The sequence below is a fragment of the Entamoeba histolytica genome, genomic scaffold (assembly GCF_000208925.1).
Source record: "Entamoeba histolytica HM-1:IMSS scf_1104750517641 genomic scaffold, whole genome shotgun sequence".
In the NCBI taxonomy this organism is placed as follows: domain Eukaryota; phylum Evosea; order Mastigamoebida; family Endamoebidae; genus Entamoeba; species Entamoeba histolytica.
In genome coordinates this window covers 69,274-94,962 of record NW_001914888.1, presented here as the reverse complement: position 1 = coordinate 94,962, position 25,689 = coordinate 69,274, and the positions used below count along the sequence as shown (strand labels likewise).

Below are 25,689 nucleotides of genomic sequence, written 5' to 3'. Positions count from 1 at the left end.
TACACTTTTGAGTAAAATCACTACGTAAAACAAAGTTAAAAAAACAACAATATATTTGATAATAAAAAAATCTGTTAACAATAATGTTCCTTGTTGGTAACAAAATTTGAGAGGATATTACAGGATGACATTAATATATTTGAGAGATAATAGTGTATGAATTGTAGAAATGATCAACTAAATAAAAACTGAAGAAAAGCATAAAAATATTATAAATAAAAATTAATACCACAAAAAAGTGTTTAAGCCTTTTCAACAAGAGAAGAATTGTTAGGAATAGTTGATTTAATCAGACAAGAATTGTTTTGAGTGTCTTCTTTCTTTTGAGTCATAATTGGTGTTGATTGAGTTAGTTGTTGTTGGTCTTCTTGAATTGGTTCCAAAATATCAATCAATTCTTCTTCTACTGGTGGTTTCTTTGCATCTTCTGGAATAGAATTCATTAACTTTTTTACAAGACTTGTTGTAAATAATCCATTTTCAACAGCAGTTTTAACAGAGTTTAATAAACGGTCAGCTATTTCTTGTTTTTGGACAGCATATTTATTGAAACCTATTTCAATAAGTAATTCTTTTGACTCTTCTTTAAATGCAGTGTCATCTATGAATTTATTATTATACATTGAGAATAATGTATTACATTTTTGTGGTATATCTTTTGTATAATTAATTAAGTCATTAATGTCTTTAATCTGTGCATTAAAAATTTGTTCTGCTTTAGAATCTGCAGTTACTTTAACATCATACACTTTCTTAAAATTTTCAAAAATTGTTCCATAACTTCCACGAAGGAGATTTAAAGCGTCTTTATAAGCTTCAACCGTTACTGTCTTTAAAACTTCTTTTTTCTCTTTTTCAGTATTTTGCATTTCATTAATAATATTAGGATTTTTTGAAAGTAATTTTTTATTTTTCTTTGTTGTATCAATTTTCTTATTAATTTTTTTCCATTCGTCATTTGCTTTAGATATATTCTTTTTGGCTTCATCCTGTGCTCGGTCAAGTTCCTTGGGTAAATTTGTTGAATCATTTACTAAATTTTCGCAAATAATTTTAAATTGGTCTGTTATTTCTATTAAATTATTCTTCCACATTGAAAACATATTTGCAATATTTAACATTCCAACATTTAAGTCATTATGCCCACAATCTCCCATAGTTTCCATTGCTTCTACAAGTCCTTCTGCTGCTTTAACCATTTGTTGTTCAGCTTTATCAAATAATATACATCTCTCAACAACTATCTTATACTTAGGAATGAGGTTTCTTATTGCTTGGTATGTGTTTCGAGTATCATTTTCTAATTCATCAATACTCTTTATAAGTAATTCGTTTTCCATAACTTCTGTTTTTTTCTAGTTCTTTCTTACTCAATTTCGTTTCATTCTTTTTTTAAGATTTTATTTAATTGGTTTAAATTTCTTTTCACTAATCACTCAATCAAAAACTTCTCACTTTCAGATTTTATTATACTCCTAATATGATCCACAAATGTACAATCTTAATGTTAATCTAAGAAACAATAATTTATTCTTTTTATATGCAACACACTCAAAATCAACCACCACAACAAAATTTATTATTTTTTCCAAGTTACATTGATGAAAATAAGAAAGACCAATCACTGAGAAACTCTTTACTTTCTTCAAACGAGTACAATACAAAATATTATTTCTGTCCTATTTCTAAAATTTATCGTACTCCTCCTATTCCCTCTAAACGAATAACTCATTACCAAAAACTATTTGTTGAAGGAATTCCTCCACCAACTGATGAATTAGAGAAGAGATTTGTTAACATGAAACTGATAGGAACAGGGAGCTACTGGAATGTCTATAAATGTTATGACAACAAAACTCATCAAATTAAAGTTGTTAAAGTCTCCATTCGAACAAACCATTTAATTAACTACAAAAAAGAATGTAGTTCAATGAAAATACTTCAAAACAAAACTATGTATCTAGCATTAAATGAAGAAATGTATTATGATTCAATAAATTTTTATGCTATTATGCCCAAATTTGAAACAACAGTTTGGGACCTTTTAATAAGTAAAGAAATGAATAATAGTGAGATTATTTTTACAATGTGGTGTGTTCTTATGGGATTAAAAATTATGAATATTTATGACTTAGTTCATCTTGACGTTAAATTAGAAAATCTATTAATTGATAAGAATGGGATGGTAAAGTTAGGTGATTTTGGTACATCAACTAAAGTCGGAGATGTTGTTCATTCAGATGAATGTGGTGAAGGAAGGTATTTAGCTCCGGAAGTACTTCAAGGGCATGCATTGTTTGAAAGTGATGTTTATAGTTTAGGTATTTGTTTATTTGAAATGGTTAGTCGAAAAATATTCAATCCATTGGTTTGGGTCATTAACTTCTTTTATAATAATCTATAAAAAATAGTATTAACAAATAGAGTTTCAAGTCTGGGTTTGGTGATAAGAGTTTACTTAAATTCTTTAAGAATGAGGCACTTCGAGATATGTTTCTTAATTTTACTAGTTCTGTTCCAACTAAAAGAGGAACTCCTAGTCTATTGGTCAATTACTCAATATTTGAAACTAATGACATTATGTCAATTCAACTATAAAAAGGAACCAACTCCAGTAATACAGGATATTCATATTATGTTTCATATATAACTAAAAATCTTTTTAAGGTTATAAAATCTCTTTTTGACTACCAAACTTATTAAAAAGAAAAAGAATAACTGAGAAGAAAAGTCAGAGATAGAAAGACCAAAACTTTAAAGTCACAACAATGGAAGTACCTGAACTCCCTCCAAAACCAATTCAGTTAATTATACTTGAACAATCAAAGAATAACTTAAAAGAGAGTGAAGAGGTTTTTAAAAAAACCAGAATAGGTATTGATAAAACAGAAGGTAGTATTGATAAATGTTATAACTTTGAAAAAAGAAAAATGGTTTGTAAAGAAATCTATGAGACAGAAATATCCTATGTCACTTCACTTGGGGTTTGTGAAACTTGCTATTATCGTGAAATGGTAAAAGAAACATCTCCATTTCGTGAAGAAGATGTTAAACAAATTTTTTTGTATTATGATGAGATACTTCGTTGTAATAGAGAATTTGCATCAATGGTAATAAAAAGTTGGAAAAATAACACATTTGAAGACTCTGTTGGGGAACTTTTTCTTAAATTTTCACCATTCTTTATTGTTTACAGAAACTTTTTAATTAATCATAATAAAGCGTTTACTTTGTTGACAAAGTTGGAAGAAGATACCAAATTAGAAAGGTATTTGGAAAGTTGTCAAACTCAATTCAATACTAATCAAAACCTTGATCTTCGTGATTATCTTATTATGCCAGTTCAAAGACTACCAAGGTATAGTCTCCTTTTAACAGACTTGTTAAAACATACTCCAACAAATCATTGTGATTACCAGAATATCACTAAAGCATTAGAAGCAATGAAAGAAGTTACTACAAAAGTTAATGAGTCAATTTCGACTAACCAACAACAACAAAAACTCATTGACCTAAGATCAAAACTTGCTCAAAGAAATGATTTTGAAGTTATAGAACCTCATAGAATCTTATTAAGTGAAGAAACTGTTATTCAATTCACTCACAATGGAAGAAGTAGACGAGGACTAATACTATTTAATGATTGTATCTTACTTACAAAAAAAGAAGAAAAATTAATGAAAATTAGATTTATTATTGAATTAAGTAAATGTAGTATTGTTGAACCAAATAAGGAGAAATCCTTACAGGTTTATAGTAACGTCAAGTCATGTGAAATTGAATTTGAAAGTTATGAGCAAAAAGAACGTTGGAAAAGTATTAGTAAAGATGCTATTACTCGAATAAAAAAAACAACTGACTTTGTTTTTTCTCCATTAGTTATTTCTCCTGAAGATGTAAATGAGTGTAAAATATGTCAATCTGAAATAAAAAAAAAGAAAAAATATTATTGCAAGAAATGTCTGAATTATATCTGTTATAAGTGTTGGAATTCTACTGGGAAATGTTGTCTTAAGTGCTATTTTTTAGAAAAAGAAAAGGCAAACCAAAAGAAACTAGAGCCTTTCAAAACAGAAAAGGAATGTAATTCTTTTAATTTGCATATTAATTCCAACCAGTCTCTAACTCCAATCCAACCAACCTCTCTAACAACTACTAAAGGATTACCACAACTTATGGAAGAGTTAAAGAAGAGGAATACAATAATGAGTATATTAAAAGAGCAACAACCTAAAGAAAATAGTGTTCTGATAGAAGATGGTAGTAAGGGAATTAAGAAAGAACAAAGCCATCAAAAAAGTATTACATCTACTGAAAGAATATTTAAAACAGAAAAATATATAAAACCTATGATGGGACTGAGTGATTTAGGAAAAGATATTACCACTTTAAATGAGAATGGGCATTGTAGTAGTCTTGATAATACTAAGAAAGAAAAAGTTAAACTTATTGAAGAAAAACAAGATGATAGATTGATAAGTATGAATAGTGAAATAGAGGTTGTATTGTGCCAAAGAAAAAAAAGTAATACAATGACTCAAGAAGAGACAAAAGTACATGAAAGATTTTGTGAAAAGAAAAGAAGAAGCTTTTTTTCAAAAAGTCTACAAACCGTTAAACAAAAACAAGATAACCCCCAAACGAAGTCTAAGAAGAAAGACATAGTACCACACAACATTGAAGAGGATAGACTGTCGATTGAAACAATTCCAGAAGGACCTGGCAAAGTTCAATTTTTAAAGAAATTAAATGAAAAACGAATTTCACAAGAAAAAGAAGAAATTGAGAAATATAGAATAAAAACCAAACTTGTTAATGATAAAAAATAATCAATGGTGTTATTATCTTATTTGTTTTGGTTAACTTTAATGAAGAAAAGACTACCATAGAGAAGTATTTGAAATTATATCTCCAAGTTAATTTATTAAACTTAACTAGTAATGAAAAGAATTTGGACAGTATTATTTTATTGTTATTTCTTTATATATATAGATCATTCCTCCATTCTTTTAAATTAACTTCTTCTGTTTTCATCATCACCATTTTCTTCTCTTTAGTGACTTAAAATTAAAAATGATACTACTTTATTAAAATATTGTTTCATCAGTTTACACTTGTTTTTTCATTCAGTTATTAGGAAATATCAAACCATTTAATACTTATTTGGTATATTCCAAAATTTTTTGTCATTTAGATAGATTCTTATTCCATTGGTTCTTTCTTGGTAATGCCTTTAAATTATTGAAGTCTAAAAATGGTGTAATTTCTTCATTATTTATTGTTGATAACAAACAAAATTATAACCATAAACTGAGTTTAGTATAATGGAACTGCTGTAAGTTAAATTGAAAATTTATTTCTTGCTCATACTACGACAACGTTTTCTTGATAATTCTGCTTGACATAATGTTTTCTTATTTTCCAGTTCATTTATTTGGTCTAAAATATCTTGTTTAGTTTGTTCTAATATTTCATTTATTGTTTTAATTTCATTTAATTCTTGCATAAGATTATTAACAATACATTCGGCTTGTTTAGCGTATGGACTAGCAGATGATACTGTTGCTTTATGAAGATGATCCTCTGCAATTAATTCACATTCAGAAACATTAACAGTAACAGCCATTCCTTTATATTTAGACTCAACCCATTCAATTAATTTCTTTGTTTTCTCAGTTGGTTCTTTCTTTTCAACTTCTTTTCTTGGTGTTGAAGGAATTCTTGGACTTTTTCCTTGAATTTTATTTGTTAGTTCAAGTTCTTTTTGTTGAATGACTTGTTCTAATTTAACTCCAAATAAATTGTTTAATAAGACTTGAACATTAAATAATGTTAACTCAACAGACATTATTCTTTCAGTTTTTGGTTGGGTTTTATCATACTTCCAAATAAATGAAACACTTGGGTCTTCTTCAGTTGATATCCACTCTGAATTTAATTTAGGTGATATTCCATTAAACGGTGATAAAATAGTTTCTAATTGTTCAGTAATAACACTTTCAAGGAATATTCCAATACTTCTAAACTGTTTATCTAATCCAAAACAAAGTTGTAATCCTTTTACCTTCATTTTTGAATAATATCCTTCTTCTCCTCCTTTTTCTTTACTTTGAACAATAGAAGTAACAGGAACACAAACAACACCATCATCTAATACAATTTCTAATCCTATAGCAGGAATTTCAGTTGATCTAAAAGCAGGAATGAAAGATTGATCAACAAAATTTATTGCAGATGTAGTAATATCATCAGCACTTTCTTTAACTGTACTTGTGATTTTATTACCAAATGTACTAATTTCTCCACCCATTTTGCTTTGAACATATTCTTTAATTTGTTGAACGTATTCATAGATATTCCTAAATGATTTATGATGTAAGTCAAAATGAATTTGTTTAAAATATAATTGACTCATAATCAATGCAGGAACACTATCACTTTCATCAAATTTAACTTGCATTTTAAAGTCTGCTCTTGTAGGTGGAAAAAGATATGAAGTTTTTTCTTTATCATTTAGATGAATAGCAAATGTTCCCATAACAATACCTAAATTGATTTCTTTTGGTGTTTTAATTACTTTGATGTCTAATTGATGTTTAAGTTTTTTTGAAATGTCTTTATCAACAGTTAATTCATTCCATGAAGGTTGATTTGTTATTTTTACATTATCTAATTCCATTATAAATGTTCCTTCATTATTAGGAAATGGTCCTTCAAACCTACAACCATTTAATTTAAAGTCTATGTCTATTCTTTTTAATAAATCAAGTGCACATCCAAGTCCAAGAATATCAAGTGCTTGATTCCATTTATTTTTAGCATCTTCAAGAGTTTGCTCAATTCGTTCTTTCATACTAAGCATACTTACATCCAATTCAGATAATTTATCAATAACTGTTACTTTTAAAAATTCAATCAAATTCTTTAACATCTCAAATTCCATTGTAATTCCTACAAAATTTAATTCTCCTTTCATTTTTGTATTAATTAATACATTTCTTTCCCATGTTGTTGTAAGTTCATTTGATAAAACAACATCATCTTCTCTTTCAGGTAATGCCCAAACTAACCTTTTCATATTTCCATGACTATTATACATTCCTTCAATAGTTCCTATAGAAAACCCATATAATCCTTTTTTAATTCTTCCTCCAAATGCAGGAACAAAAGTCATTGAAATATCACCAATAATCCAATAAATTCCTTCATCTGTATCTTCATTTTGTAATGATAATTTTAAAAATTCTAATATAAACTTAAACATTGTTCTTGGTTCTCCTTTTTTCTCTATCTTTTGTAATTTTTTTTCTTGCTTTTTTTCCATCTTTTCCAATTTTTTCATTGCTTTAATGTCTCCTCCATCAACACATTCAACAGATAACATAGATGATCCTTTCTTAAATGAATAAGATGATGTTACTGGTGACATAGACAATGATGAACCTAATGATGAACTTGGAATTTTACTCTTTGGTTTAGGAGGTGCTATTGGCATAGGTTTTGTTGTTGTTTTTTGAATAGACAATGTTGATGGTGTAGAAGATGTTAATTCATTATCAATTCTATTTACATTTAGTGGTGGAGTAGATGAACGAGAAGTACAAGTAGAATTATTTGTTGAAGGATTCAATGAATTGTTATGAGTTAATGTTTCATCAACATCAGCGTTAACAACATCTAAAATAGCACTTTCAGTTGCAATAGAAAAGAATGTTCTAAAGTAATTAATCAAATTAATATAATCATCCATAGAGAGGTTTAAGGATATTTTAGTTAATTCAATAATACAAGAAGTATCTAATAATTTATAAGATTCAGCTTCTCTTTGAGTAGTATATTTTCCAATAACTTCCATTCCATGACATAATGTAACAACTCTATTTCCTGTTGTAAGAGTAAGACTTAAACTATTAACTTGTAAGAATCTATAAGAATAAATAATATTATCTATAGGAATTTCATTTTCTATTTTATTTATTTTATTAAATTGTTGATCAGCAAAATATGTTTCACCACCTTGGATAACAAGATTTAATATAGATGGTCCAATTTTTAATGATAACTTAAAATTCGAAATTTCAACTAAAATAGTGTCTAATAACTCCCTTGATTTCTTCTTCTTAGGTTTTTTTGGTTTTTCTTTTTTATTCTTTACTTGCTCTTTTCGAATTAGTTCTGGAGTTAAGACTATATCATGTGCATCCACAATAACTTCTCCAAGTCTTAAAATAATAGGTTTTGAATATAAATGTGTCCATGGCACAATAACATCAATAGAACTACATGTCGCAGTAGTAACTTCAATTTGAGATGGTAGTAATACCATTTCTCTAAATACATCTTTAATAAATCCAATATCATGAAGAGTAACTATTCCTTGTGATGGTGTAATATCAACATCATTCCCAGTTCCCCAATCACTACAACTCTCAATAAATGTTTTGAGGAATTTTTTAAGAATTTTTGATGCAACTAAATCCATTATTCTTTAGATATTTTTTAAGTTCTTTCATCTTTTTTTTTTGATTTGTTTTGTTCAATTTCATTTAGTTTACTTTTTGCTTAAAAAAAATAAGAAGAAACTTTAATTTTATAAGAAAAGAATAATTTTAGTTCAACTGAAAAACGGTATTAATTAAACGTAATAGCAACTTATAGAAATACCTGTTGTATATATTGGAAATTAGGTAATTGTCCGTGTTTTAATAAAAATTGTGTGAATGAACTAATTGTGTCAGTAATTTTTTCTAATTTATTAAATGAAATATTGTAAAAATCACATATTTTTTTAATATTAGGAAGTATATATTCATAAGATTCATTGTCTCGAAAATTGAAAGCACCTTGTTGATTAATACAATATAATAAAAGAGAAGTACCAAGAATTGGAACTGAAGTATTAAGGAATTCTGATGAGAGTAATGTAGCATAAACATAAGGAAAAATTATTGTTGAGTTAAATGATGGTGGTAAAATAATATCAAATAAATTTAATAATTGAGTAAAAAAAGAATAAATGGTAACATATGTTGTTTTGAAATAAAGAGTATCTAATACTGTTAATTCAAAGTCATATACTTCTTGTTCTGACCACATTAATCTAGAATTACACATATATAAAATTTGACTATTAAATCTATCCATTTTAGATGCAATATCATAAGCAACATATCCAAGTAATTGTAATGATTCTCTGCTTAGTCAATATTACTGATATTATTTAAAATAAATAAAATACCAAACACTGCAAAATTTGGTGTTACAGCTAAAAAATGATCAAAAATTGCTACAGCTTGGTCAATGATAAAATTTGTTTCATGACTATTTTCTTCCATGAGCATTTGAATGACTTTAGCTCTCATAGAACCATTTACTGTCCTTCCTTTTTCTGCATAAAAATTGGACATAAATTCTCTTTCAGAATTTGTAACAAGATAAAGAAATTTTTCTTTATCAATACTAAAATCACAACCATCGTTACTAAATATCTCTTTGTCTTCATTTAACCCATTGCCTTGACAATATTGACTTAACCCACAATCAACTAAATTCGTTAAATCACTCTTAAAACTTGACATTTCACTTGAAATATATTCTTGGCAACGTCTACAAATTTTATAAGGATTTATTTCATTAGGAAGAGTGACAACATAATGAGAATTTTCATCAACTTTAACAGAGACATTTCTATCTATTCCTTCAGGAACAGATTCAATACTACCTCTAAGTTTTTCTATTAGTTGATTAGGTTGTTGTAAAGGTTGTTCATTTTCATTCATAAAGGGTTTAGTTGATATATTCATAAGTGTTAATAAATGATTATTTTTAAGTTTATTGAAATCTTTTATTTTGAAATGAAGGGTATTTGCAATATTTGATTGGTTGTTATTAAAAGTCATGAATTTTTAATTTAACTCTTTTTATTTATTGAAAATAAAATGTCATTAGATTCGAAGATGGCACGTCAGAGACACCACATGAAACCCTAAAATAATCCCATGCTTCGAATCTCCCAGTTATCGTCTGGTCATGACGTGCCTTTGGTGAGATAATATCTATTCAACACTAACTGTTTATTATTATTAATATTTATTAGAAGTGATTATTATAAAAGATTATTATTCATTAACGTGTATTGTTATTCATTAACGTGTATTGTTATTCATTGAGGTGCATTGTTATTCATTATTAATTATAAGGATTATTATTTACTAAGGAGGTATTATGTATTAAGAATTATCATTTATTAAAGAAGACGCATATATAATTGATATTGTTGCACAAAAATTAAACATAAGGATATTATCAAGGAATAGGGTTTCTTTAAGGGGTGTCGAAGGTAAAAGGAGATGAGCTATAACAGTATGTTATGGATATACTCTCCTTAAAACAACAATATAAAGAATGAGAAATATTATATTACTCATTAAAATCAAAATAAATATCAGGCAGCAACTTAAATGAGGAACCATTTAAGTCGAGCATGCTTGCAAAAACTTTATTTCAATAGAAATAAAGCGTGTTGAAGAAACTGATTCGCTCACTTCTCAACATGATGAAAAACCTAAAAAATAAGGTTAATCATAATTGATTTCTTTTTTTTTTTTTTATTGAAAATAAAATGTCATTAGATAAAATGAACTAAAAAAAAATAGAAAAAAGAACTATACAGTTAGAGTAATTCATCAAACTTATTATGGAACAACACGAATGGTGGCAAAGTGAAGAATGGGAAGATGAGAAAGACAAACAGTGTATTAATAGAATACACCAAAGTATTACAAGTAGAAAAGGATTGTCATTTAATTTTATTGAAAGTTTGTAAATCAAAGTCATAAATAATATCAAAATATCAAGTAAAGTATTGATTATACAGCATTATATTATACTCATGGTATTCATTCAACAGTACAAAAATATATTCATTGTATTCCAACTCAAGAAATATATTATTGGAGTATTATTCTTATTAAATTATTAATGTTTATTTTAAAGAATAAAAGAAAAGACTATCGGAAAGAAATTCGATTGTTTTGGGTATCTGGACAACCAATTCCACAATTTATAATTGATGTATGTAATGTTAATAGAATAGATACTTTCGAAATATGTAGACATGAATTACTTATTAAAGTTATTGAACTTCATAAAGAAATAAAAGAACAAATTCAACCATTCTTTATTGTCGATGAAAATATTGGAATGAACAATGAAATAGAAAATATTATGAATACCTATCCATCTTTATATCTTTCACACATTTATTGTATTGATGATACTAATAATTACATTACTGTTAAATGTGAAAAATTAATTAAAGAATTAGATCAAATAGAAATGTATAATAACCCTATTAGAATGATTATTATTGATTTTATTCTAAGTATTGATGGAAGTGGTAATATTCCAATTGAAATAGATTATTCAAAACAAAATGATGTTATTGAATGGAAAGATAATATCTTTGAAAAAAGTGTTGATCATATTGAGAATGCTCTTATTTACTATACTGGTAATCCTATTGAAATTAGTTGTATATATAATGGTACTACTTATCCAATTAAAATAACTAATCCATTAATTGTAAAAGATATTATTGAACCAATTAATCCACACTTTGTTGGTGAATATATGTTATCAGTATTGTTTGTTATTAACTTATTATAAAATAAAAAAAAATATTCATTATTCATAGAGGAGGAAGTACTATACTTATTAGAATTAATTCTGGAGAATTAAAAAGAAAAGAATTCATTTATGAAAAAGAAATGAAAGCTGGAGGGGTTCAAACAATTATAATGAAATGTTTTGATTGTTTTGATAATATTACTTCAATTGGACTTCTTCAAATGAAATTAATTCATCATTCAAAAGAAATTTTTATTGAAGTAGAACAAAGTAAAATAGGATATATTAGTTGTACACCAGTATTATATGACAGTGGTGAATATCAAATATCTATACTTAATGACGCAAATGAACAAATAGAACAAATTACATTTATTGTTCTTCCTCTTGAAATAGATGATTCATTAACTCAAGTTATTGACAGTTCTAATACCGAAGTTCAAAACATTTGTCTTATAGAAGAAGGTGTAAATACTTCATTCCAACTTCATTTCTTTGATCAATTTCATAATCCTATGGATGCTCCTAAAGACTTAGTTTGTTTGAGTAGTATTAATGATATTCAATGTCATAATAATGAAATACAAATAAAAAATCCTTCATTAGGTGAATATACTTTAGATGTTCAATATACCTCACCATCACATAGTGTATGTGGATTTCCAAAAAAACTTATTGTTATTGAAAAACAAAATAACCTTTCTTTTGAATGGCAAATACCAAAACAAGTCATTCTTGGTCAATTACTTATTATTAAATGTATAACATTATTAAAACGAATTGACTTGATTAGTGCAACAATTACAATTAATGATCATCCAATGAAGTCAATGATAATTCAAACATCAGAAGGGTTTGATATTCATAGTTGGTGTATTCAATTTGGAAATGGAAATATAAAATTACATTATGGAACTATAGAAAAAGAAGATTCATTTCAAGTAATTAAAGGAGAAGAAGGAGATGAGATAAATTTTTATTTGATAGAATGAAATATAAAGAACTTAAATTATTCATTAAAAAGCAAAATTTTTTAATGTTTATAAAAATTTCCATATTTTTTTTTTGTAATACAAAGAAAAATAAACTAAAAAATGATTTCAAATGTCATCCCAAGTAAAAGGTGACAGTTTAAAAATTATTAGAAATGTATTTTCTAAAGTTAGTGCTATTAAAAGTGATACAATCACTGCTTCTATTAGAGGAGAAAATGATTCTATTCAAGAATTTAGAATTGATATTATATTAAATCATATTTTATTTACAGGAACATTAGGAGTATTATCTTCAAGTTTAAGTACACCTAATTCTTGTAATAGTCCACTTATTGGAATGAGACCACATAAAAGTGATATAGTACTATTAGAAAAAGCTCAAATATTTGCAGTTCCATTAATTTCATCAATGAACTATAACGTTGTTGAAAGTACTATTGCTATAAGTGGAATATATGGTATTCCTATTATTACTATGGATAACACAAATACTCCTCATCTTAAAGTTGCAGAAAAATTAGTTATTACAAGAGCATCAAATGAATTTATTCAAAAAACTACAATTATTTTAGATAATATTAATAAATTTGAACAACCAATTCTTTCTATTCCATATATTCCTTTATTCGGTCAACCTTTAAAAAATGTTATGTTATGTCATAGACCTTTAGACAACCTTCAAGTCCCTTATTTTGTTTTTACTGCTTCAAGATATCTTGAAAACTGTGCTACAAATGAAGTTGGAATATTTAGACTATCTGGAGATGCAAAAGAAATGAAAATAATTAGAAAAAGTATTGAAGAAGGTATTGAAGTTGATTGGACTCAATACAATATTCATAGTATTACTAATATCATTAAACAGTTCTTTAGAGAAATGCCTGATGGATTAGTTAATTCCTTTGATATGAATATACTTATAAAAAGTATTGAAAATGACTCTAATGAAACAGATGCATTAGTTCATTTAAAAGAAGCTTTAAATCAAATATATAAACCTTCTCATGATATATTAGATGTTTGTTTTTTATACTTTTTTATTTTTAATTCTATGTATTCTCATTATATGGTAGATCCTTAGCCATCTCGTTAATAGAATTCTTTTTTGTCAAGAAATTACTCTAATGAACGAAAAAAATTTATTAATTTGTTTGTCTCCTTCTTTGAGAATTCAAGCAAAAGTTTTATCATTGATATTATTTCATCATGATAATTTGTTTGATAAATTTACTACAAAATATTCACTTAGATAATTCTTTATATTCTTCATTCCCTTAATAGAATTGTTTATTATTTCATTCAATCTTGTTTTTCTATTTTGTTTTATGTTATATAATTTCAAAAAATCTTCTTTTTTGAAATTCATCAAAAACTCAAATCTTAATTGTGATATTTTTCTCTTTTTTTTTGATAATATTCTTCTGATTGGTGGATCTTTAATATTATTTTTTTTCTAAATAATATTAGTACTATCAATTTTACTATATTAATTATTTATTATAATAGAATGAAAGCAAAACCATAAAAATCAACTTCAAACAACAAAGAGACTTAAAAAGAAATTTAAAAATCTTGTTATTATTATTATGATTAATTGGCTGTTTTTCAACATTCTCTTTGTGGGAATTTATGCAGAACTTGAAGGCTGTGCAAAAGAAATATCAGACAATCACTGTATCGAATGTAAAAACGGTTATTATCTTGAATTGGTTGTAGAATCTGAATCATCAATTCCAAAACTTATATGTAAGGAGTCAAAATCAATTCCAAATTGTACTGAGTTAGATGGACCTGTATGTGTGAGATGCGACGATGGTTTTTATGTTGATAAAGATGGTACTTGTAAGTCTTGTAATAAGGAAAGTACTAATGAAAGTGAAAATATTAAATGTTTACATTGTGATAGCACTCACTGTTATGAATGTGGTAAAACCACTGATGGTAAACAACTGTATCTATCTAATGATCAAACAACGTGTATTGATTGCTCACTTGCTGAGAATAATGAGGCTTGTGGAAGATGTGGTAATGGAAAATATTTTAATATAAGTTCAAAGACTTGTCAGAGCTGTTCTGATAATTGTGCATTGTGTACTGAGGAAAATAATTGTTTCCAATGCACTAACAAAACAATATTAGTCAGTGATTCCTCAAAATATTGGTGTGAGCCAATTAAACATTGCAAAAAAGACTATCTTAAGGAAGATCATTGTGAACTTTGTGAAGATGGGTATAGAATAGAAAAAGGTGATTGTGTTGCATGTGAAGATGAGAATTGTAAAACATGTTACCAAGAAAATAATTTGTCAGTATGTACAATTTGTAATGAGAATTTCACTATTCATAAAGGTAAATGTTATAATAAAACAGATATACATTGTGCTGAAGGAACACCCACATACGGTTGTTTAGAGTGTGAGTCTCATTACTTCTTTAATAAAGACCTTGATTGTATAGAATGTTCACAAAACTGTGGGACTTGTGTTCAAAATCCAAGTCATTGTTTGTCATGTGCTGATGGCTATTATTTCTCACAGGATAATAGTGAGTGTATCAAAAAAGATGGTAATTGTTCATTGGCTGATCAAGCAGGATGTAAAGAATGTTTTAATGATCTTAGTGAGGAAGGTTTAAAACAACCTGGATATTTTGTTAGAAAAAATGAACAAATATGTAGTCAATGTAATAAATATTGTAAACTTTGTGATGGTGAAGAATATAATTGCTCTGCGTGTATTAATGATTATGTTCTAGCCAAAAATACAACTTCAAATGACAATGATATGTATTATTGTGAACAAAAACCAAGCTCATGTAAACGTGCAGAAATGGGTTATTGTACTGAATGTGAAGATGGATACTTTATTTATACAAAAGACAACAGTAGTAGTCAGAGTTGTTTAAAATGTGATTCTTCTTGTGCCACATGTACTATTGATGACTCGAAAAATACAACGGCTACTAATAGTAGCTTAGATGAAGTTACTAGTAATGTCTCAAATTCAATATGTTTGTCATGTGCTGAGGGATATTATAGACATAATGAGAGTGAAAAGTTATGTAGAAGTCAAAGTGAAATTAATTCGACTTGTATAGCTGGTCCTACAGGGTGTGTCACATGTAATAATGGATATTGGATTAATTTAGATGATGAAAATGCATATAATTGTAGTTTATGTCCGTCTGAATGTAAGACTTGTCAATATAGTTCAGCTAATCAAATGCCAATTTGTACATCATGTCCTAGTGAACAAGAATATGTTAAAAGTGGTAAATGTGCTCCATGTAATGAGTTAGAACATTGTATTGCTTGTTCAGGAAATAAATGTACTACATGTGAAGATGGATATCATTTAGATTCAGATGCAATGGCTTGTTCAAAAACCAATTGGGCATTAATTATTCCATTAGTCATAGTAGGAATTATTCTCATTATTGTTATCATTATTATTATTATTGGTATTGTTTGGTGGAGAAGAAAGAAAACAGCTAAGGATGAGTCTAAAGCTATTAAGCCATATCATGTCTCATCAGATCTTGAATTAATGCTTCTTGGAGCAGATAATGAAAATTTCCCATTGAAAACAGATAAATGGGAATTAACATTTAACCTACAAAAGAGTAAAGCAATTGTTGATCAAGAGTATGAAGAAACAGTTAATTTAGCTAATATGTCAAAGAAAGAATATTATTATGAATTTCATTTTACTCCATCTCATAGATATGAATTAGAAATTAATCCAAAAAGTGCAACATTAAAACCAGGAACTGCTATTCCTGTTACATTTAAGATTAAAATATTATGTACTTGTACTATTAGTGATAATATTGGTATTTCTGCTATGGATGTTGATGATCAAAATAAAGAAACTGCCAAATTTACTATTCTTACAGAGTCTGATTTATCATTGAAATTAGACCATACTGAACTTAAACCAGTTATGCCACCAATTGGAGAAGGTGCTTTTGGTATGGTATTTAGAGGAACTTATAGAGGAAGAGAAGTTGCTATTAAAAAGATGAAAGCAAGAAATTTAACACAAGAACAAGAAAAAGAATTTAATCATGAAGTATCTATGATGACTCAATTAAGACATATTTGTGTTGTAGAATTGATTGGAGCAGTATATACCGAAGGAGAAATTGCTATTGTTACAGAATTTGCAGAATATGGGTCAATGAGTAAAGTTTGGGATAAACAAAAAATTAGTTACCAATTAAAAATAAAGTTCTTAGATGATATGGCTGTTGCATTATCTTATCTTCATCAAAACCAAATTCTTCATAGAGATGTTAAAGGTGAAAATTTATTAATTTTCTCATTAAATCCTCATTCACCAGTTTGTGCTAAATTAACTGATTTTGGTACTTGTAGAAATATTTCTGAAAGAAGTTTGAGCGTTAAAGAATTATCACAAGGTATTGGAACACCTACTTATATGCCACCAGAATGTCTTAATAATTCTACTGATTATTCATATCCAGTTGATGTATATGCTTATGGTATTGTGTTATATGAAACTTTTATTGAAAAGAATGCATATGACGGAGATGAAAGATTTAATCAACCATGGATGATTCCACAATTTGTTATTGAAGGTAATAGATTAGAAAAACCTGATGGTATTCCAGAAAACTATTGGGAATTAACAACTAAATGTTGGTCTCAAAACCCAGAAGATAGACCTTCATTTATTGATATCTTAAAAACTATTGAATCTTGGGGTGAAGATATTAAATATGCTTTTAATGTTGAAAACATCAAAAAAGGAATGGGAAATGATACTTTGTCTAATGTTAATGACTCAATGCCATCTAATAATCCTGTTTCACAAGTGGATGAAAATGAACAAAAACCAAAGAGTCAGTCAGTTTCTCATAGCTCAAGCGATGAGAATTAATTAATCAATTAATCTTTCTAAGTTAATTGAAAATTCATTTTTGAAATTTAAGTTTTATACATAAAATGATAAATTATAATTTTCATTCTTTTTTTCTTCTTATTTAAAAAAATTATATATTCTTTTTTTTGAATATATTAATAGTTGTATGTTAAATTTTATGTTTTATTCAAAGTATTTATTAATTCTTTTTAAAATAATTAGTAATGCCTGTATAACTAATGACAATCTTATTTTTAATGTTTTGTTATTAGTTTGTATTGTACTTTTACTATTTAAGTGAATTACTTCTTTTTGATGTTTTAATTGAAACAAACTGTTGATTTTATTCACATTCGTTTGATAAAATTATGGTTTTTTGCTAATAACTCATTAACTTTTATAAAAATTTTCTTATTTTTCTTTAAATTGACTTTTTTAAAAGTTATTTTTCATCTACTTAAAAGATAAATTTAACTAAGATTGAAAAATGAATTAAACATTTATTTTTTCTTCTTTTGTGAATTACTTTGTTTATTTGTTTGTCTTCTTTTTGGAGAATGTCTTGGTTTAGTATTTCTTTTTGGTTTAGTATTTCTTTTTGGTTTAGTATTTCTTTTTGGTGATGATAATTTTTTTGATTTGGTATTTTGTAGATTACTTTTTTTTGATTTAAGTCTCTTATTCTTTTCTAGTCTAAGAACTTTCTTCTTCCCTTTATTAATTATATCTTTCCCTTTTTTATACATGTCTTTTCCTTTCTGTATTTTTTCTTTAATTTTATCAATACTGAGTACTCCAGTAGAAGGGTCAACTCCCATAGCATCTCCAAGTTTGTTAGTTACTTTATCTTTAACTTTGTCAACACCTTCTTCTATTTTGTTTTGCATAAAATTTTTAGCCTTATTGCCAAGCCATTCAGACGTACCTTTTCCAATATATTTAGACGCTTTTCCTATTCCTTTATCAATTAATTTTCCTGCACCCGACATTAACTTTCCTCCAAATTTACCAGCAACCTTTCCTGCTAAATTACCTGCTTCATTTGCAATAAATTTCTTTCCTTCATCTTTTAATTTTTCCCATGCCTTTCCAGTGGCTCGTTTCATTCTTTCTTCTGGTGTTCCACCTCCACTTTGATAATTTTTAGAAAATTCTGTAACAGTTCTTGTTGCACCTGCAGCAGCACGTGCTCCAACTTCAACTCCTTTAAGGATACCTGTAGCTGTTTTTAATCCTCCAGCAATAGACACACCAATTGGTCCAAATACTGGTCCAACTGCTGCTGCCACATTAGAAAGTGGACCAACAATCTTATTGCCAACAAATCCGGCAACGTCTCCCACTTTATCAAGTACTTTTGAAATTTTTTCTCCATTTTCTGCCATAAATTTAGTTCCCTTTTCAATTACTTTTGTTGCTGTTTCTTTGATAGCATTAACAGCATCTCCTGCCATCTTCTTAGCTCCATTCCACAAGTCACCAAAAAATCCATCATCTTCTAACATAAAATCATTTACTTCAAATAGGTTCATAAATACATCAAGAGCTTCTTCATCCTTTTCTTCATCAACATAACTTGAAAGATCTACTTGATATTCTATTTCTGAAAATAATTCAAAATCATCAAAAGTATAAAGTTCCGCTGTAACACATGAAATAATGCAAGATAAATAAATTAATATTACTATCTTACCCATTAATGTATATTTATTCTAGTTCCGTGAACCAAACAATTTATATATTGTAATAAATATTTTATATCTTTTGTGATTATTTTGACGGAGTTTACGACTATTCTTTCATTGGTTTTGATACAAACCTTTTTTGGGTTATTGTCTTATGTTATTTAAATATTTCTTTTTTTGGCTTCTTTTCTCTTCTTCTTTTATCTTCTTGTTTGATATAGTCTGAATTATTCTCCATCCCATGAGACAAAAAGATTTTATCTTTTCATTTTCTTTGAATCACACAATAACTTTTCGTTACGTTTATTTAATAATTTCAAGATGAGATCAGTGATGAATCTTCTCCATTCATTTCTTTTGCAATATTTTTAATATCTAAAAAAGGTTTGTTACAAAACAAGACATTCCAAATTTTATTTTTACCTAAATAATCAATTTTATGGTTTTAACATAGACTAAAAAATCTTGTTTTAATTCAAAACAACAACAATAAGACTATTGTAGTTCAACATAAATTATAAATGAAAGAGCAAATGATGAATCTGCAAACAGATAAGACAATAATTAGAATTAATGAAATAGTCTGAGTAGTCAGGATTATAAAAAGAATGAAAATGATTGATATATTGAAAACAATATGAAAAGGAATAATGAGATAAAATAACAAAATATAAAGTAGTAGCTAAATACATACTTATAAAAATATTAAGACGAATATTAATTTATGCAAAAATAAAACGAAAATAAATTTAATAAAAAAAAAGGATAATTCATATTCAATCAATAAATAATTATTCTTTTTTTATTTTTATATTATATAAAAAAGAATATAATTAATAAATATTATTTACTTTTAATACATCGTAAATTATTTTTGAGGTGAGATACATATTTGATCAAATTCTCTTAAGTAATATTCATTCCATATTCTATATTCAAAGACTTCAAATTTTGTTTCAATTTCATTATATTTCTTTAATGTGGCATTTGGATTTATATAAACAGTTTTGTTTTGTATTATGTGTTGGAAAAATGACATTCTTGTTGTACAAACATCATATTTTCTTCTTTCTTTTTCACAGTTATAAAGAAATGTTCCTGTTGTTGGACAAACACTTTCTACAGCAAGGTCCTTTATTAATAATGGTGTAAACTCAAATGCGTTTGGATATTTCTTAATTAACATTACAACAATTTCTAAGAATTGAATAAAGATAGGGGAATTTTCTTTTGTTTGATTTCTTAAACGAGACTGGAACTTATGTCCTAACATAATCCATTCATATTCAATCAAACCTAAAAACCCTTCTATAGTTCGATGATAAGGATCTAAACAAATTCTTGATAAAGATGAAATTTGTGGCGTTCTATCCCATCCATCACTACAATGAACTAATACTCTATTTCCATTTTTTAATAAGTCACATGTTTTACAAATACTTTCATTAATTATTTGTAAAATGTCAATCCATTCTCCAACACTAGTATAAAATTGTGACACTTCTTTTTTACTTCTATTTATTATACCATTTATCATTTTTTGGTATGCAGAAAATACAACATGTATATTAGGTAAATTTAAATGGTCAATAATACAATTTTTATAAGACCCACTACTTTCAGTGCCTCCTCCACTTAACCTATTTGCAACTGCATTTGCCATAGCTCTACAATCTAATACTATTAATACTGATTTATCATCTCTTCCATCACATCGAATATGAGTAATATAATTTTGGTCGTCAATACTTTCTGATTTCTTAAATACTCCAAACGCAAATGTAGTTGCGACTAATGGCTGTGATGACCTAAATAATGCTGCACCAGTCTTCTTATTATAATATGTTACTAATGGGATTCTTCCTTTTGACCTAAAACATGCTATATTTACCATCATTCTTTCATTCATTTCAATAGGTACAACAAGAACTGATGGATAAGTTGGACATACTTTAAAATGTGCATTAACATCACTGATCATGTACATCTCTTCCATTCCTTGTCGTGACAATTCAACTATTGGATTATATATTCCATCAACTCGTTCATGGCTATTTCTAATATTTTCCCCATTTACTGATAATTTATGTAGTGGTGATTCACCTCCATCTTCAAACCGTATTGAACGTAATGAACTCATAAATGATAATACTAATGGTTGTGAAGTGAATGTTAATTCAATAGTTGACGGTAAGTCAGGATGATAAAATGGGTTCATGCTTAATACAATACTTGTCCCATTAAGTGTCATAGATTCAATTAATTGGGTTTTGATTAAATACATATAATCCATTTTAATTCCTTGATTATTCATAAAATGTGGCATTTGAAGAAACTGAGGAATAAACATAAATCGTTCTGATGTTAAATAAACCATTCCTTCTGTTGTTGTATTACTTATTTTTGCTTGTGAATGAAATACATGATATTCATTGGGTATGGTTTGTATTTCAAAAACATGATTGTTATCATAAAATTCACTCGACACAGTCAATTCTTTTCCACTTCTATTTAAGTCATATCTATAATGTTGTTTAGTTTTGTTAATTAAAGACTCATATTCAGTGTTAATATAATACTTTGTGTTTTCTGGAATCTCATATAAATTACGTATTTCTAATGGTTTGTCATCATAACTATATATTGTAACACTTCTTTTTCTAAAAACATCAATAGATGCCCATGTTAGTTTTGGTCGTATCATGTCTAATCTAGCGGCAGTAAATTGTTGGGCTAATGCATCTTTAGGAACAAATACGAACATACTTTTTTTAATTTCTTTTATTTTTAGTTTTATCTTTTTTTTTAAGTTCCTTTTTTCAATCACTAAGCACAACCTATTTTATTTCACTTTCCTTTCATTTTATTAATCTCAGTGAAAATAAATAATCACAAAGTCATCACTAATTAGTATTTAATCTATCTATTTTCTAACTTATTTACTCTAATGTCATCTCTTGATAATGTTTTTCATCAATACATATCTCAGTCAGGTCAAACAGAAATTAACTATCCTTATGAATTACTTTTGGCTATCCAGATGCATTTTAATAAAAAAATGCCACTCCAATTCATAGAAGAAGCATTAAGTAGAAACAAAAATGATTTGTACTTATCATTAAAAGATATCAATGAATCTTTAGAATCATTTCCTCCACTAAATCCTACAGAAGAATAAGTTAATTTTTTGTAAAATTTATTTTGAATTTTGAAAAATAAAAAAAACCAAAGAAAAAACTTAAAAACAGGTAATATGAAAACACTTCATCATTTGATTACTGATGATATTGATGACAATGATTACTTAAGAATTATATTTGACATTTCACATTCCTTTCAACGTGAAGAACTTGTAATTGTTCCACGAACAAAAGGTGGATTTTCATATGGGTATGTTGATTCAATGAAACAAGAAAACCGATGTCCATTCAATTATAGTTATGAACACAACTCAGTATTTTGGACAATTAAGTTTTATCACACTGATACAAAAACATCTCGTAAAACATTACCTGCATCAAAAATAGGTAAATTATCAAGTGTTCCAAGAAAACCAAATGGTGATGAGGGAGAGCTTAGCCCAGAAGAATATAGACATGTAGTATATGATGAAGAAGCTGTTCTTCAATCAACAACTGTTGTTTGTCCAAGTATTAATGGTGGATTAATCTATTGTATTGGTGTTTTACCTAAACCAATTAAATGTAAATGTGGAGATCATATGGTTGATGGATTAATTGTTGAGAATGGAATCCAAGAAATGGCATTTCCCTTAAGTGCTGTTGGGGTTATACTTACTGACGATTTAAGAAAACGAATTATTATTGATGGTGCTAATGTTGCTTATTATAAAAGCCAAGGAAATACATTTGAAATTACTCTTCTTCTTAATGCCATTGATTATTATGAGAAGAAAAATTATGAGGTGACAACCATTCTTGATTCAAGAGTCTTACAAACTCTTAAGAAACAAAACACAACTCCTCCAAATAAAAGCTTAAATAAACTAATTAAAAAAAAAATAGTTACATCAACAAATATTTCTACAAGTAATTATAGCATTGAATATGCCATGTCAAAACATGCTGTTATTTTATTAAATGAAAACCCTCACGATAAAGTATCTTCTACAAACCAAAAAGCAGAAATTGATGAATGGTTAAAAATTCATCAAATTTCATTTGTGTTTGATAATGATTTATTTATTCCAAATCCTGATTTTAAATATCCATTTAACTGAATCTTTCTATTTTTTTTTATTCTTTTAAAAACTAAAAATATTAATAACAAAAAAAAAGAAAACTAATAAATTAGAAAGAAACAATGGGTTTATTCTCTGTTATAACAAGGTACAATTTAGTTGCTCTTCTTTGTGCTTGTTTTTCAATAATTGCATTTGTCCTTAATACACTTTCTTTCTTCTTACCATGGGTTGAAAATAAAGATTATCTCAAAGAAGAAGCAATGTGTAATTCAATTTTTCCACCACTTAATGGTATTTCATTACAACATTCATGTGTTTTAACACATGTTTGGGACGATACAGTTTTTCAAGTTGCTAGTTTGATATTTTAAATAAATATTTTAAATAAATATTCACAACAATTAGATTATATAACAAGTATTTTATTATTTATTACATTAATTATTACTATCATTTCAATTCTATTTGATTGTTCTCAAATGAATAAACGTAAATGTATTTGTTTTGTTCTTCCACAAAATTTAAAATATTTAAGTATTTTATCATTCTTTATTAATTTTGTTTCATTAAATATCTTTATGTTCATATTCTTTAAAGATACACAAAAATTAACTGAAGCAACAAGTGGATCATTGGTTGAAGTTTCATGGGGATTTTGGTGTAGTTTCTTTTCTTCATTAATTCTTCTTCTTGCAGGATTTATTAATGTTTCTTTCTCTTCCCCTCCTATCCAAAAACGAGTTTTTATTTCTTAATTAACCAAAATAACTTATTTAAAAAAAAAGAGATAACGTGAATTTAATTAATAATTTCTTTACACTTTTGTTTTTGTTGTTCATTTAATGTAATAAATGGTGGAATATCAAATGTAACAGGTCTTAATTTTTCTGGTCTACATTCTTTTGGAAAATCAAGTAAAACTTCAACAACATCTAATGATAATATATCTGCATTACACCCTAATAATTCTATAATATTTGGTGTTGTTCTACCTAAGTCTCCATGTACAAATTCTTTAATATAAGTACCTGCTTGTGTTTCTAATTCTAATAATCCAAAATGTCCATCAATTGGATGTAATTCTAATGAATATATCATTCTTTCTCTTGTTAATAATGATCTTCTATGTAATACTCTAATAGGTGTTTTTTGTTGAATTAATAAATCTTTTATTTTTAATTCTTTCATTGATTCTGCCCATATTAATGCTAAATATCTTTTTCTTTTTTCTCTTTCTCCTTTTTTAATTATATCAACATCTTTAGCTTCTATTGGTTGAAGATGCATTACTTGAATTGCTGGTGATTTATTAATTTCTTCTTGTATTTGAGCATATAACTCTATTGGTAATGTAACTTTTCTTGGATTATGTAATTCAAAAACAAATGGTCTTCCATTTCCTAACATTCTAACATCAACATCTTCTCTTCCAGATGCAATCATAAAATATTCATCACATTCAAAATATTTCTTTAATACCTCTCCTATTTCTTTTGTAATTGAATGTTCATGCATTTCTTTTCCTTGAATAATCCATTGTGATTGACTTAATTGTCTTGAATATTTTCTATATCTTCCACCAACATAAATATAATCTCTTTCAAATATAAACTTATATGTTCCTGGATCTTCTTCATTTCTAGTAGGTGGAATAGTAAATGATTCTTCAAATATTTTTAAAGGGATATTTTCAATAATATTCATTGCTATTGTTGATGTTAATGTTTCCATTCTTTTTCTCTTTTTTCCAACTGATATTTCAATAAGTTTATCACCATCTTCTCTTAATTGTTGATGGGTAAATTCAATTGTTAATTTTAATGGTGATTCCAATTCACATTTCCAGTCTTTAATTTTAGTCATTAAAATAAATCTTAATGTATCTTTTAACCTAAAAGGAGAATAATTCTTTGATGGAAATGTTCTTGTTATATATCTACATAATGCCATTTCTCTAACAAAAATAGCTTGTGGAAATGATGTATTAATATAAAATGTTCCTTCATAAATATGTCCTGATTCTTTTAATGCTTCATGTATTCGTTCAACTATTTCATCACTTTGAAAATAAATAGACATATTAAAACAAATAACACAATTAGTCTTTGGATGAACAACCTCTCTTTTTTCTGCCTGAAACAAATTATTTATAATATCTTCCATACTTTGTGAGTAATATCGTTCTCCTATTCTAAATGAAAACCTTGCAACACAATAAATACATAACTTCCCTTGACAATATAAATCAAGTAATTGTCCAAGCAACGACATTAATTAATTTTTATTTATCTCAC

At 26.9% G+C, this 25,689-nt stretch overlaps 13 protein-coding genes across 13 annotated transcripts, besides 1 other annotated feature; 7 read left to right on the top strand and 6 right to left on the bottom strand.

Moving 5' to 3' along the window:
- Window positions 1-242: 242 nt before the first annotated feature.
- On the bottom strand, window positions 243-1,340 carry EHI_087870 (uncharacterized protein; the record flags this gene model as incomplete). Its single annotated transcript, XM_650860.1, has 1 exon — window positions 243-1,340. The coding sequence occupies one exon, from the start codon at window positions 1,338-1,340 to the stop codon at window positions 243-245; it is 1,098 nt and encodes a 365-aa protein (XP_655952.1).
- Window positions 1,341-1,540: 200 nt separating this feature from the next.
- On the top strand, window positions 1,541-2,598 carry EHI_087860 (protein kinase domain containing protein; the record flags this gene model as incomplete). The annotated part of the gene is made up of 2 exons (XM_001913516.1): window positions 1,541-2,368; window positions 2,425-2,598. 2 exons carry the CDS (start codon window positions 1,541-1,543, stop codon window positions 2,596-2,598), a joined length of 1,002 nt encoding a protein of 333 aa, XP_001913551.1.
- A 170-nt stretch (window positions 2,599-2,768) lies between these two features.
- Window positions 2,769-4,829, top strand: EHI_087850 (RhoGEF domain-containing protein; the record flags this gene model as incomplete). Its single annotated transcript, XM_650859.2, has 1 exon — window positions 2,769-4,829. The coding sequence occupies one exon, from the start codon at window positions 2,769-2,771 to the stop codon at window positions 4,827-4,829; it is 2,061 nt and encodes a 686-aa protein (XP_655951.2).
- A 524-nt stretch (window positions 4,830-5,353) lies between these two features.
- EHI_087840 (uncharacterized protein) lies at window positions 5,354-8,482 on the bottom strand (the record flags this gene model as incomplete). The annotated part of the gene is made up of 1 exon (XM_650858.1): window positions 5,354-8,482. The coding sequence occupies one exon, from the start codon at window positions 8,480-8,482 to the stop codon at window positions 5,354-5,356; it is 3,129 nt and encodes a 1,042-aa protein (XP_655950.1).
- Window positions 8,483-8,652: 170 nt separating this feature from the next.
- EHI_087830 (uncharacterized protein) lies at window positions 8,653-9,899 on the bottom strand (the record flags this gene model as incomplete). The annotated part of the gene is made up of 2 exons (XM_650857.1): window positions 8,653-9,193; window positions 9,244-9,899. The coding sequence occupies 2 exons, from the start codon at window positions 9,897-9,899 to the stop codon at window positions 8,653-8,655; spliced, it is 1,197 nt and encodes a 398-aa protein (XP_655949.1).
- Window positions 9,900-9,946: 47 nt separating this feature from the next.
- Window positions 9,947-10,609: a repeat region.
- An 87-nt stretch (window positions 10,610-10,696) lies between these two features.
- On the top strand, window positions 10,697-12,620 carry EHI_087820 (uncharacterized protein; the record flags this gene model as incomplete). Its single annotated transcript, XM_650856.2, has 3 exons — window positions 10,697-10,817; window positions 10,877-11,645; window positions 11,696-12,620. The coding sequence occupies 3 exons, from the start codon at window positions 10,697-10,699 to the stop codon at window positions 12,618-12,620; spliced, it is 1,815 nt and encodes a 604-aa protein (XP_655948.2).
- Window positions 12,621-12,732: 112 nt separating this feature from the next.
- Window positions 12,733-13,876, top strand: EHI_087810 (RhoGAP domain containing protein; the record flags this gene model as incomplete). The annotated part of the gene is made up of 2 exons (XM_650855.1): window positions 12,733-13,641; window positions 13,697-13,876. 2 exons carry the CDS (start codon window positions 12,733-12,735, stop codon window positions 13,874-13,876), a joined length of 1,089 nt encoding a protein of 362 aa, XP_655947.1.
- A 333-nt stretch (window positions 13,877-14,209) lies between these two features.
- EHI_087800 (tyrosine kinase, putative) lies at window positions 14,210-17,524 on the top strand (the record flags this gene model as incomplete). Its single annotated transcript, XM_650854.1, has 1 exon — window positions 14,210-17,524. One exon carries the CDS (start codon window positions 14,210-14,212, stop codon window positions 17,522-17,524), a length of 3,315 nt encoding a protein of 1,104 aa, XP_655946.1.
- Window positions 17,525-18,006: 482 nt separating this feature from the next.
- EHI_087790 (uncharacterized protein) lies at window positions 18,007-19,203 on the bottom strand (the record flags this gene model as incomplete). Its single annotated transcript, XM_650853.1, has 1 exon — window positions 18,007-19,203. The coding sequence occupies one exon, from the start codon at window positions 19,201-19,203 to the stop codon at window positions 18,007-18,009; it is 1,197 nt and encodes a 398-aa protein (XP_655945.1).
- An 856-nt stretch (window positions 19,204-20,059) lies between these two features.
- EHI_087780 (myotubularin, putative) lies at window positions 20,060-21,955 on the bottom strand (the record flags this gene model as incomplete). Its single annotated transcript, XM_650852.1, has 1 exon — window positions 20,060-21,955. The coding sequence occupies one exon, from the start codon at window positions 21,953-21,955 to the stop codon at window positions 20,060-20,062; it is 1,896 nt and encodes a 631-aa protein (XP_655944.1).
- Window positions 21,956-22,444: 489 nt separating this feature from the next.
- On the top strand, window positions 22,445-23,431 carry EHI_087770 (uncharacterized protein; the record flags this gene model as incomplete). The annotated part of the gene is made up of 1 exon (XM_650851.1): window positions 22,445-23,431. One exon carries the CDS (start codon window positions 22,445-22,447, stop codon window positions 23,429-23,431), a length of 987 nt encoding a protein of 328 aa, XP_655943.1.
- Window positions 23,432-23,514: 83 nt separating this feature from the next.
- EHI_087760 (uncharacterized protein) lies at window positions 23,515-24,150 on the top strand (the record flags this gene model as incomplete). The annotated part of the gene is made up of 2 exons (XM_650850.1): window positions 23,515-23,752; window positions 23,801-24,150. 2 exons carry the CDS (start codon window positions 23,515-23,517, stop codon window positions 24,148-24,150), a joined length of 588 nt encoding a protein of 195 aa, XP_655942.1.
- Window positions 24,151-24,193: 43 nt separating this feature from the next.
- On the bottom strand, window positions 24,194-25,666 carry EHI_087750 (uncharacterized protein; the record flags this gene model as incomplete). The annotated part of the gene is made up of 1 exon (XM_650849.1): window positions 24,194-25,666. One exon carries the CDS (start codon window positions 25,664-25,666, stop codon window positions 24,194-24,196), a length of 1,473 nt encoding a protein of 490 aa, XP_655941.1.
- Window positions 25,667-25,689: the final 23 nt, after the last annotated feature.